This window comes from Salmo salar, unplaced genomic scaffold, assembly GCF_905237065.1.
Source record: "Salmo salar unplaced genomic scaffold, Ssal_v3.1, whole genome shotgun sequence".
NCBI lineage: Eukaryota > Metazoa > Chordata > Actinopteri > Salmoniformes > Salmonidae > Salmo > Salmo salar.
This window is the reverse complement of record NW_025548614.1, coordinates 269,391-282,287: the sequence shown is the minus strand read 5'-3', so window position 1 is coordinate 282,287 and position 12,897 is coordinate 269,391. Positions and strand designations below refer to the sequence as shown.

The 12,897-nt window shown below is 47.1% G+C and overlaps 1 protein-coding gene across 2 annotated transcripts in view; it reads left to right on the top strand.

Annotated features, from left to right (window-relative positions):
• LOC106596456 (ribonucleases P/MRP protein subunit POP1) overlaps window positions 1-12,897 on the top strand; it is a 50,002-nt gene that overhangs the window by 16,945 nt on the left and 20,160 nt on the right. For both annotated transcript variants that reach the window (XM_045712545.1, XM_045712546.1), the window contains exons 6-10: window positions 2,366-2,574; window positions 3,953-4,239; window positions 6,895-6,988; window positions 8,565-8,673; window positions 10,113-10,232. In XM_045712545.1, coding sequence (XP_045568501.1) covers window positions 2,366-2,574; window positions 3,953-4,239; window positions 6,895-6,988; window positions 8,565-8,673; window positions 10,113-10,232 — 819 coding nt within the window. The remainder of the gene's footprint in view (window positions 1-2,365; window positions 2,575-3,952; window positions 4,240-6,894; window positions 6,989-8,564; window positions 8,674-10,112; window positions 10,233-12,897) is intronic.

The window sequence follows — 12,897 nt, the reverse complement described above, 5'->3', positions numbered from 1 at the left end:
ATACTAACTATAGTAACAGTATGGAACTGGACTATAGTAACAGTATGGAACTGGACTATAGAAACAGCATGGAACTGGGCTATAGTAACTATAGTAACAGCATGGAACTGGACTATAGTAACTATAGTAACAGCATGGAACTGGGCTATAGTAACTATAGTAACAGTATGGAACTGGACTATAGTAACAGTATGGAACTGGACTATAGTAACAGCATGGAACTGGACTATAGTAACTATAGTAACAGCATGGAACTGGACTATAGTAACTATAGTAACAGTATGGAACTGGACTATAGTAACAGCATGGAACTGGACTATAGTAACTATAGTAACAGCATGGAACTGGACTATAGTAACTATAGTAACAGCATGGAACTGGACTATAGTAACTATAGTAACAGTATGGAACTGGACTATAGTAACAGCATGGAACTGGACTATAGAAACAGCATGGAACTGGGCTATAGTAACTATAGTAACAGTATGGAACTGGGCTATAGTAACTATAGTAACAGTATGGAACTGGACTATAGTAACAGCATGGAACTGGACTATAGAAACAGCATGGAACTGGGCTATAGAAACAGCATGGAACTGGGCTATAGTAACAGTATGGAACTGGACTATAGTAACTATAGTAACAGCATGGAACTGGGCTATAGTAACTATAGAAACAGCATGGAACTGGGCTATAGTAACTATAGTAACAGCATGGAACTGGACTATAGTAACTATAGTAACAGCATGGAACTGGACTATAGTAACTATAGTAACAGCATGGAACTGGACTATAGTAACAGCATGGAACTGGACTATAGTAACTATAGTAACAGCATGGAACTGGGCTATAGAAACAGCATGGAACTGGGCTATAGTAACTATAGTAACAGTATGGAACTGGACTATAGTAACAGTATGGAACTGGACTATAGTAACAGCATGGAACTGGACTATAGTAACTATAGTAACAGTATGGAACTGGACTATAGTAACAGCATGGAACTGGACTATAGTAACAGCATGGAACTGGACTATAGTAACTATAGTAACAGCATGGAACTGGACTATAGTAACTATAGTAACAGCATGGAACTGGACTATAGTAACTATAGTAACAGCATGGAACTGGACTATAGTAACTGAAGGAGCAGCAGTAGTAGTGGTGAGTGTGAGTGAGCATAGTGTGATTTATAGATCAGAGGCCATACGTCTCGGAGGTGGAAACATACAAATCCACTGAGAATGTTAATCATGTATCGTTTTCTGCTCATTTAGAAGTATTGTAAGAGTTGACTCTGCCTGGTAGGAGGTTATAAATATATGTGTTTGTGTAATCATGTTTTTAGCAGCTGGTGAATAAACTTGGTATGAGCTTTTCCTGGTCGTCCGTTAGGTTCTGACAAACCGAGTGGAAAAACTAACTGATGGTACGAGGTAGGCGGCCAAAACCAGATGTGATTGTTTTCAACGAGAGCACGGCGGTGAATGGCGGTTGAGGCACGGCGGTGAACGCCATCAGCCGCCACGGTAGACGGGACTTGCCACCAGAGTTAAAAATATTTAAACTTTTGCCATCTGCCGCAGTGTTGTTTTCTAACCAGATGTTGATATGCACTGTTTAGTGGAATCACCATAGCAACGCGTACCGTTGTGCTGGCTTGCTTTTGCAGCCACCCTCTGTTACGTCCTGACCAGTAAAAAGGGGTTGTTTGTTATTGTAGTTTGGTCAGGGCGTGGCAGGCGGGTGTTTTGTTTAGTGTGTTTCGTTTTTTTTGGGGGGGGCAATGTTCTATGTTAGTATATTTCTATGTCTGTGTCTATTTAGTCTATTTCTATGTTAGAAGCAGCTCTTCTTCGTTGCTTTTGATTGGAGGCCATATTTAAGGAAGTTTTTTTTTTTTTTTGGTCCCTGTGTTGGTGGGTAGTTGTTCCGTGTTTAGCGTGTTGCCGTACAGGACTGTCTTCGTCGGTGTTTTGTTATTTTGTTCAGTGTTCACGTTGCCTTCTCAATAGAAGATGAGTATTCACATTCCCGCTGCGTTTTGGTCTAATCCATACGACAAACGTTACACCCTCCTCCTTGCTTTCTTGTCCCGCTATGCCGACTGGTACGACAGATTTTTTATTATGTCCCTCGTCTAAAACGTGGCATCAGTCTCGAGAAAATACAAGTTTTTCAGTATAAAAGTTTAAAAAACTATAAAAGTTAAAAAAAAAATACTAGTTTTTCAGTATAAAAGTTTGAAATTATTTAACCAACTGTACGAAAAGCTGTGTAATTGTTTCTTCGAGTCGGGTGGTCTAACAAATATGTTTCTCTTGCTTTACGGTGTTATTGCTGATGACATCTGTTGTACCTGCAGGGCCTACGTTTGCAGCAGCCATGTGTGTGTCAGGCAGGAAACAGGGCAGCGTGGTGGTGTACAGAGCAGGACAGTACCCTCTCCAGCCCCTGGGGCCTGTCACGTTCCTCTGGAGACCCAGAGCACAGGGCCGGGGCCAGGAGGACCAAGGCTCCCAGGGATCAACACACAGACAGCTGTGGATCTGGGCTCATCCCACCATGAAAACGGTCAGAGGGACTAATATGCAGAATCAATCAGTAGTAGAAGTATTGAACAACCATTTAACTATTCATTGATGGTGTAATGTCTTGATTGTTGTCTATAATCTGGTCCAATCAGATGTCCCCTTTGGGATCGGTAAAGTACTATCCAATCAGATGTCCCCTTTTGGGATCGGTAAAGTACTATCCAATCAGATGTCCCCTTTGGGATCGGTAAAAGTACTATCCAATCAGATGTCCCCTTTGGGATCGGTAAAGTACTATCCAATCAGATGTCCCCTTTTGGGATCGGTAAAGTACTATCCAATCAGATGTCCCCTTTGGGATCGGTAAAGTACTATCCAATCAGATGTCCCCTTTGGGATCGGTAAAGTACTATCCAATCAGATGTCCCCTTTGGGATCGGTAAAGTACTATCCAATCAGATGTCCCCTTTGGGATCGGTAAAAGTACTATCCAATCAGATGTCCCCTTTTAGGATCGGTAAAGTACTATCCAATCAGATGTCCCCTTTTAGGATCGGTAAAGTACTATCCAATCAGATGTCCCCTTTTGGGATCGGTAAAGTACTATCCAATCAGATGTCCCCTTTGGGATCGGTAAAAGTACTATCCAATCAGATGTCCCCTTTGGGATCGGTAAAGTACTATCCAATCAGATGTCCCCTTTTAGGATCGGTAAAGTACTATCCAATCAGATGTCCCCTTTTAGGATCGGTAAAGTACTGCTGTGCTCTGTGTCGTGACTGTGTTGTGACTGTGCTCTGTGTTGTGACTGTGCTCTGTGTCGTGACTGTGCTCTGTGTCGTGACTGTGCTCTGTGTCGTGACTGTGCTCTGTGTCGTGACTGTGCTCTGTGTCGTGACTGTGCTCTGTGTCGTGGCTGTGCTCTGTGTCGTGGCTGTGCACTGTGTCGTGACTGTGCTCTGTGTCGTGACTGTGCTCTGTGTCGTGGCTGTGCTCTGTGTCGTGGCTGTGCTCTGTGTCGTGGCTGTGCTCTGTGTCGTGGCTGTGCTCTGTGTCGTGACTGTGCTCTGTGTCGTGTCTGTGCTCTGTGTCGTGACTGTGCTCTGTGTCGTGACTGTGCTCTGTGTCGTGGCTGTGCTCTGTGTCGTGACTGTGCTCTGTGTCGTGACTGTGCTCTGTGTCGTGACTGTGCTCTGTGTCGTGACTGTGCTCTGTGTCGTGACTGTGCTCTGTGTCGTGGCTGTGCTCTGTGTCGTGACTGTGCTCTGTGTCGTGACTGTGCTCTGTGTGGTGGCTGTGCTCTGTGTCGTGACTGTGCTCTGTGTCGTGACTGTGCTGTGACTGTGCTCTGTGTGGTGGCTGTGCTCTGTGTCGTGACTGTGCTCTGTGTGGTGACTGTGCTCTGTGCTCTGTGTCAGGACCTCCTCCCAGAGCTGCAGGCTGTCTGTCAGTGTTCTGAGGCTGTACTTCCACCTGGTCCGGTGGAGCACCCGGTCCCACAGCCAGCCCCTACCCCCACCTTGGGCCCTGGTCCTGGGGCTTGTCCTGAGGCGGTGCGGGCCTCGGGTTCTGGTTCTAAGAGGAAGTGGTCCTCCAGGGAGCCTGAGGCTGCAGGTCCACCAGCCAAGAAGCTCCTGGGATACAGTACCATGTCTTCTACCACACCCGTCACCTGGAGGTCCAGTACCACTGGCATAGCCATCAGGTTGGTTCTGACTGGTATAGTCCATCGGGTTGGTTCTGACTGGTAGAGTCCATCGGGTTGGTTCTGACTGGTAGAGTCCATCGGGTTGGTTCTGACTGTCGTGTTCTTGGTATAGTCCATCGGGTTGGTTCTGACTGGTATAGTCCATCGGGTTGGTTCTGACTGGTAGAGTCCATCGGGTTGGTTCTGACTGGTAGAGTCCATCGGGTTGGTTCTGACTGGTATAGTCCATCGGGTTGGTTCTGACTGGTAGAGTCCATCGGGTTGGTTCTGACTGGTATAGTCCATCGGGTTGGTTCTGACTGGTAGAGTCCATCGGGTTGGTTCTGACTGGTATAGTCCATCGGGTTGGTTCTGACTGGTAGAGTCCATCGGGTTGGTTCTGACTGCTTCCACTGGTATAGTCCATCGGGTTGGTTCTGGCTGGTATAGTCCATCGGGTTGGTTCTGACTGGTAGAGTCCATCGGGTTGGTTCTGACTGGTAGAGTCCATCGGGTTGGTTCTGACTGGTATAGTCCATCGGGTTGGTTCTGACTGGTAGAGTCCATCGGGTTGGTTCTGACTGGTAGAGTCCATCGGGTTGGTTCTGACTGGTAGAGTCCATCGGGTTGGTTCTGACTGGTAGAGTCCATCGGGTTGGTTCTGACTGGTATAGTCCATCAGGTTGGTTCTGACTGGTATAGTCCATCGGGTTGGTTCTGACTGGTTCTGACTGGTAGAGTCCATCAGGTTGGTTCTGACTGCGTAGAGTCCATCAGGTTGGTTCTGACTGGTATAGTCCATCGGGTTGGTTCTGACTGCTTCTGCGGTATAGTCCATCGGGTTGGTTCTGACTGGTTGACTGGTATAGTCCATCAGGTTGGTTCTGACTGGTAGAGTCCATCGGGTTGGTTCTGACTGGTATAGTCCATCGGGTTGGTTCTGACTGCTTCTGACTGGTATAGTCCATCGGGTTGGTTCTGACTGGTATAGTCCATCGGGTTGGTTCTGACTGCTTCTGACTGGTATAGTCCATCGGGTTGGTTCTGACTGGTTCTGACTGGTATAGTCCATCAGGTTGGTTCTGACTGGTAGAGTCCATCGGGTTGGTTCTGACTGGTATAGTCCATCAGGTTGGTTCTGACTGGTATAGTCCATCGGGTTGGTTCTGACTGGTATAGTCCAGCAGGTTGGTTCTGACTGGTATAGTCCATCGGGTTGGTTCTGACTGGTAGAGTCCATCGGGTTGGTTCTGACTGCTTCCACTGGTATAGTCCATCGGGTTGGTTCTGACTGGTAGAGTCCATCAGGTTGGTTCTGACTGGTAGAGTCCATCGGGTTGGTTCTGACTGGTAGAGTCCATCGGGTTGGTTCTGACTGGTAGAGTCCATCAGGTTGGTTCTGACTGGTAGAGTCCATCGGGTTGGTTCTGACTGGTAGAGTCCATCAGGTTGGTTCTGACTGCTTCCACTGGTATAGTCCATCGGGTTGGTTCTGACTGGTAGAGTCCATCGGGTTGGTTCTGACTGGTATAGTCCATCGGGTTGGTTCTGACTGGTATAGTCCATCGGGTTGGTTCTGACTGGTAGAGTCCATCGGGTTGGTTCTGACTGGTAGAGTCCATCGGGTTGGTTCTGACTGGTAGAGTCCATCGGGTTGGTTCTGACTGGTAGAGTCCATCGGGTTGGTTCTGACTGGTAGAGTCCATCGGGTTGGTTCTGACTGGTAGAGTCCATCGGGTTGGTTCTGACTCCTTCCAGAGTCTCTCCAAGCTCTACGTTCGTGGACCTGTTAGTTGTGTCTGGAGGTTGGCACCTTGATGCTGTTAAGACTTCCTGAATGTTAAAACATCACGTTTTGATTTTGTCATATTTATAAACCCCTCCCTGTATAAACCCCTCCCTGTATAAACCCCTCCCTGTATAAACCCCTCCCTTTATAAACCCCTCCCTGTATAAACCCCTCCCTTTATAAACCCCTCCTGTATAAACCCCTCCCTGTATAAACCCCTCCCTTTATAAACCCCTCCCTGTATAAACCCCTCCCTTTATAAACCCCTCCCTTTATAAACCCCTCCCTGTATAAACCCCTCCCTGTATAAACCCCTCCCTTTATAAACCCCTCCCTTTATAAACCCCTCCCTTTATAAACCCCTCCCTTTATAAACCCCTCCCTGTATAAACCCCTCCCTGTATAAACCCCTCCCTGTATAAACCCCTCCCTTTATAAACCCCTCCCTGTATAAACCCCTCCCTTTATAAACCCCTCCCTGTATAAACCCCTCCCTTTATAAACCCCTCCCTTTATAAACCCCTCCCTTTATAAACCCCTCCCTGTATAAACCCCTCCCTGTATAAACCCCTCCCTGTATAAACCCCTCCCTTTATAGACCCCTCCCTGTATAAACCCCTCCCTTTATAAACCCCTCCCTTTATAAACCCCTCCCTTTATAAACCCCTCCCTTTATAGACCCCTCCCTGTATAAACCCCTCCTTTATAGACCCCTCCCTTATAAACCCCTCCCTGTATAAACCCCTCCCTGTATAAACCCCTCCCTGTATAAACCCCTCCCTTTATAAACCCCTCCCTGTATAAACCCCTCCCTGTATAAACCCCTCCCTTTATTCTCAACCATGTGGACTTCCTGAATGTTGTTGTTTACTGTTGTTTTGCAGTGACCTCACCATGGAGATGGTGCGCTTTCGTCTGATTGGACCTCTATCACATTCCGTTCTGACCGAAGCCCTGGCTCCTGCAACACACTGTGATGTAAGAACCTGGGATGATTTACCTGGAGACCCAGCTAATCACCTGGGATGATTTACCTGGAGACCCAGCTAATCACCTGGGATGATTTATCTGGAGACCCAGCTAATCACCTGGGATGATTTATCTGGAGACCAGCTAATCACCTGGGATGATTTATCTGGAGACCAGCTAATCACCTGGGATGATTTATCTGGAGACCAGCTAATCACCTGGGATGATTTATCTGGAGACCCAGCTAATCACCTGGGATGATTTATCTGGAGACCCAGCTAATCACCTGGGATGATTTATCTGGAGACCCAGCTAATCACCTGGGATGATTTATCTGGAGACCCAGCTAATCACCTGGGATGATTTATCTGGAGACCCAGCTAATCACCTGGGATGATTTATCTGGAGACCAGCTAATCACCTGGGATGATTTATCTGGAGACCAGCTAATCACCTGGGATGATTTATCTGGAGACCAGCTAATCACCTGGGATGATTTATCTGGAGACCAGCTAATCACCTGGGATGATTTATCTGGAGACCAGCTAATCACCTGGGATGATTTATCTGGAGACCAGCTAATCACCTGGGATGATTTATCTGGAGACCAGCTAATCACCTGGGATGATTTACCTGGAGACCAGCTAATACCTGGGATGTTTATCTGGAGACCAGCTAATCACCTGGGATGATTTATCTGGCGACCAGCTAATCACCTGGGATGATTTATCTGGAGACCCAGCTAATCACCTGGGATGATTTACCAGTGTAAGGTGTTAGTCAGGTGTTTTATCTAGAGACTATAACCTGTATGTTCCAGTGTAAGGTGTTAGTCGGTGTTTTATCTAGAGACTATAACCTGTATGTTCCAGTGTAAGGTGTTAGTCAGGTGTTTTATCTAGAGACTATAACCTGTATGTACCAGTGTAAGGTGTTAGTCGGTGTTTTATCTAGAGACTATAACCTGTATGTTCCAGTGTAAGGTGTTAGTCAAGTGTTTTATCTAGAGACTATAACCTGTATGTTCCAGTGTAAGGTGTTAGTCAGGTGTTTTATCTAGAGACTATAACCTGTATGTTCCAGTGTAAGGTGTTAGTCAGGTGTTTTATCTAGAGACTATAACCTGTATGTTCCAGTGTAAGGTGTTAGTCAAGTGTTTTATCTAGAGACTATAACCTGTATGTTCCAGTGTAAGGTGTTAGTCAGGTGTTTTATCTAGAGACTATAACCTGTATGTACCAGTGTAAGGTGTTAGGTGTTTTATCTAGAGACTATAACCTGTATGTTCCAGTGTAAGGTGTTAGGTGTTTTATCTAGAGACTATAACCTGTATGTTCCAGTGTAAGGTGTTAGGTGTTTTATCTAGAGACTATAACCTGTATGTACCAGTGTAAGGTGTTAGTCAGGTGTTTTATCTAGAGACTATAACCTGTATGTTCCAGTGTAAGGTGTTAGTCAGGTGTTTTATCTAGAGACTATAACCTGTATGTACCAGTGTAAGGTGTTAGTCAGGTGTTTTATCTAGAGACTATAACCTGTATGTACCAGTGTAAGGTGTTAGTCAGGTATTCTATCTTTATTTCAGGCTGCAGGTAAATCCAGACCATCTCCCTTCTGGTGGCCAGATCACTGCGGAGACGACTGTAACATGTCTCTTCATCAACAACAAGCTGGTGTCTTCAACATGCTCAAAGGTGGGTTCCTCACAACTACATTCCTCATTCATTACCTACATTCATGTAACGTTCGTCTGTGGAAGAAGGAGTAGACCAAAGCGCAGCGTGACACGTGTTCATGATGTTTATTAATAACTTGAACACTGAAACACAAAAAACACAAAGTGGAACAAAACGCAACAGTTCTGATCAGGTGAACACACCAAACAGAAAACAACTACCCACCCCAACCCTGTGGGAAAAGGCTACCTAAGTATGGTTCCCAATCAGAGACAACGATAGACAGCTGTCCCTGATTGAGGACCATACCCGGAAAAAAACAAAGAATTACCAAAACATAGAAAAAAGGACATAGAATGCCCACCCTAGTCACACCCTGGCCTAACCAAAATAGAGAATAAAACCCTCTCTATGGCCAAGGCGTGACAATTCATTCATTAGCCCGGTTCCTAGAGAGATACAGTTGTGAAGTCGGGAAGTTTACATACACTTAGGTTGGAGTCATTAAAACTCGTTTTTCAACCACTCCACAAATTTCTTGTTAACAAACTATAGTTTTGGCAAGTCGGTTAGGACATCTACTTTGTGCACGACACAAGTCATTTTTCCAACAATTGTTTACAGGCAGATTATTTGACTTATAATTCACTGTATCACAATTCCAGTGGGTCAGAAGTTTACATACACTAAGTTGACTGTGCCTTTAAACAGCTTGGAAAATTCCAGAAAATGATGTCATGGCTTTAGAAGCTTCTGATAGGCTAATTGACATCATTTGAGTCAATTGGAGGTGTACCTGTGGATGTATTTCAAGGCCTACCTTCAAACTCAGTGCCTCTTTGCTTGACATCTCCTCCTCTCCAAAGCGTACCTCATGTCCTGTCTCTCCTCCCCTCCAAAGCGTACCTCATGTCCTGTCTCTCCTCCTCTCCAAAGCATACCTCATGTCCTGTCTCTCCTCCCCTCCAAAGCGTACCTCATGTCCTGTCCTGTCTCTCCTCCTCTCCAAAGCGTACCTCATGTCCTGTCCTGTCTCTCCTCCTCTCCAAAGCGTACCTCATGTCCTGTCCTGTCTCTCCTCCTCTCCAAAGCGTACCTCATGTCCTGTCCTGTCTCCTCATCTCCAAAGCGTACCTCATGTCTTCTCTCTCCTCCTCCAAAGCGTACCTCATGTCTGTCTCTCCTCCTCTCCAAAGCGTACCTCATGTCCTGTCCAGTCTCTCCTCCTCTCCAAAGTGTACCTCATGTCCTGTCCTGTCTCTCCTCCTCTCCAAAGCGTACCTCATGTCCTGTCCTGTCTCTCCTCCTCTCCAAAGCGTACCTCATGTCTCTCCTCCTCTCCAAAGCGTACCTCATGTCCTGTCCTGTCTCTCCTCCTCTCCAAAGCGTACCTCATGTCTGTCCTGTCTCTCCTCCAAAGCGTACCTCATGTCCTGTCCTGTCTCTCCTCCCCTCAGGGGTGTACTCCACAGCGGAGGTCCCAGCTGGCTCAGTTCTGGGTCTGACGGTGGATGACCCCAGGTTGACCTTACCAAACAAGAGAAGCAAGGCCGTGTCCGACGTCAGGAAGGCACAAGGTAACCTCTGAGCCGGTAGCCACGGTAACCTCTGAGCCGGTAGCCGCGGCAACCTCCGAGCCGGTAGCCGCGGCAACCTCCGAGCCGGTACCGGCAACCTCCGAGCGGTAGCCGGCAACCTCCGAGCGCGGCAACCTCCGAGCCGGTAGCCGCGGCAACCTCCGAGCCGGGAGACAGGGTGGGGTGGTTCAGACAGGTCCGATTTTATGTAGTTTACATTACGTCATTATTCTCCTTTAGGGTGATTCTACCTGGGCCGTGCTCAGAACACAACCTTTTCAATCAGAGTGAAACTGTGAGGTAGCCTTCTACCTGATATTTAATAAGAACGCATGCAAGAAAGTGTAATAGATTGTTCCCAGCTGAACAGGACCCTGTGTTTTGTGATGGTAATAGGGTCCTGAGGCTTTGTGGGTAGGGGAGGTTCTGTGGGTCATTCTCTGCTCTTCTTGGTTGTGGTATTTCTCCGGTCCTGTCTGAGGCTGGTTGTGGTATTTCTCCGGTCCTGTCTGAGGCTGGTTGTGGTATTTCTCCGTCCTGTCTGAGGCTGGTTGTGGTATTTCTCCGGTCCTGTCTGAGGCTGGTTGTGGTATTTCTCTGGTCCTGTCTGAGGCTGGTTGTGGTATTTCTCCGGTCCTGTCTGAGGCTGGTTGTGGTATTTCTCCGGTCCTGTCTGAGGCTGGTTGTGGTATTTCTCCGGTCCTGTCTGAGGCTGGTTGTGGTATTTCTCTGGTCCTGTCTGAGGCTGGTTGTGGTATTTCTCCGGTCCTGTCTGAGGCTGGTTGTGGTATTTCTCTGGTCCTGTCTGAGGCTGGTTGTGGTATTTCTCTGGTCCTGTCTGAGGCTGGTTGTGGTATTTCTCTGGTCCTGTCTGAGGCTGGTTGTGGTATTTCTCTGGTCCTGTCTGAGGCTGGTTGTGGTATTTCTCTGGTCCTGTCTGAGGCTGGTTGTGGTATTTCTCTGGTCCTGTCTGAGGCTGGTTGTGGTATTTCTCCGGTCCTGTGCTCCTGGGGAGCCTCTGCTCGTCCATGCAGATGTCCCAGGTTCGAATCCTGGCAGGGCCCTGTGCTCAGACCACGCCCTCAGATGTTCACACCCACTTCCTTATTTACGTTTTTAGTACCTGGCTGAGGGTTGCATCACCCACTTCCTTATTTACCTTTTGTTGCCTGGCTGGGTGTTGCGTCATCCACTTCCTTATTTAACTTTTAGTACCTGGCTGGGTGTTGCATCATCCACTTCCTTATTTACCTTTTGTTGCCTGGCTGGGGGTTGCATCATCCACTTCCTTATTTACCTTTTGTTGCCTGGCTGGGGGTTGCATCATCCACTTCCTTATTTACCTTTTAGTACCTGGCTGGGTGTTGCATCATCCACTTCCTTATTTAATGGATGTACAGTGGGGGGAAAAAAGTATTTGATCCCCTGCTGATTTTGTACGTTTGCCCACTGACAAAGAAATGATCAGTCTATAATTTTAATGGCAGGTTTATTTGAACAGTGAGAGACTGAATAACAACAACAAAAATCCTGAAAAAACGCATGTCAAAAATGTTATAAAATGCTTTGCATTTTAATGAGGGAAATAAGTATTTGACCTCCTCTGCAAAACATGACTTAGTACTTGGTGGCAAAACCCTTGTTGGCAATCACAGAGGTCAGACGTTTCTTGTAGTTGGCCACCAGGTTTGCACAAATCTCAGGAGGGATTTTGTCCCACTCCTCTTTGCAGATCTTCTCCAAGTCATTAAGGTTTCGAGGCTGACGGATGGCAACTCGAACCTTCAGCTCCCTCCACAGATTTTCTGTGGGATTAAGGTCTGGAGACTGGCTAGGCCACTCCAGGACCTTAATGTGCTTCTTCTTGAGCCACTCCTTTGTTGCCTTGGCCGTGTGTTTTGGGTCATTGTCATGCTGGAATACCCATCCACGACCCATTTTCAATGCCCTGGCTGAGGGAAGGAGGTTTTCACCCAAGATTTGACGGTACATGGCCCCGTCCATCGTCCCTTTGATGCGGTGAAGTTGTCCTGTCCCCTTAGCAGAAAAACACCCCCAAAGCATAATGTTTCCACCTCCATGTTTGACGGTGGGGATGGTGTTCTTGGGGTCATAGGCAGCATTCCTCCTCCACCAAACACGGCGAGTTGAGTTGATGTCAAAGAGCTCTATTTTGGTCTCATCTGACCACAACACTTTCACCAGTTGTCCTCTGAGTCATTCAGATGTTCATTGGCATACTTCAGACGGGCCTGTATATGTATTCTTGAGCAGGGGGACCTTGCTGGTGCTGCAGGATTTCAGTCCTTCACGGCGTAGTGTGTTACCAATTGTTTTCTTGGTGACTATGGTCCCAGCTGCCTTGAGATCATTGACAAGATCCTCCCGTGTAGTTCTGGGCTGATTCCTCACCGTTCTCATGATCATTGCAACTCCGCGAGATGAGATCTTGCATGGAGCCCCAGGCCGAGGGATATTGACAGTTCTTTTGTGTTTCTTCCATTTGCGAATAATCGCACCGAATGTTGTCACCTTCTCACTAAGCTGCTTGGCGATGGTCTTGTAGCCCATTCCAGCCTTGTGTAGTTCTACAATCTTGTCCCTGACATCCTTGGAGAGCTCTTTGGTCTTGGCCATGGTGGAGAGTTTGGAATCTGATTGCTTC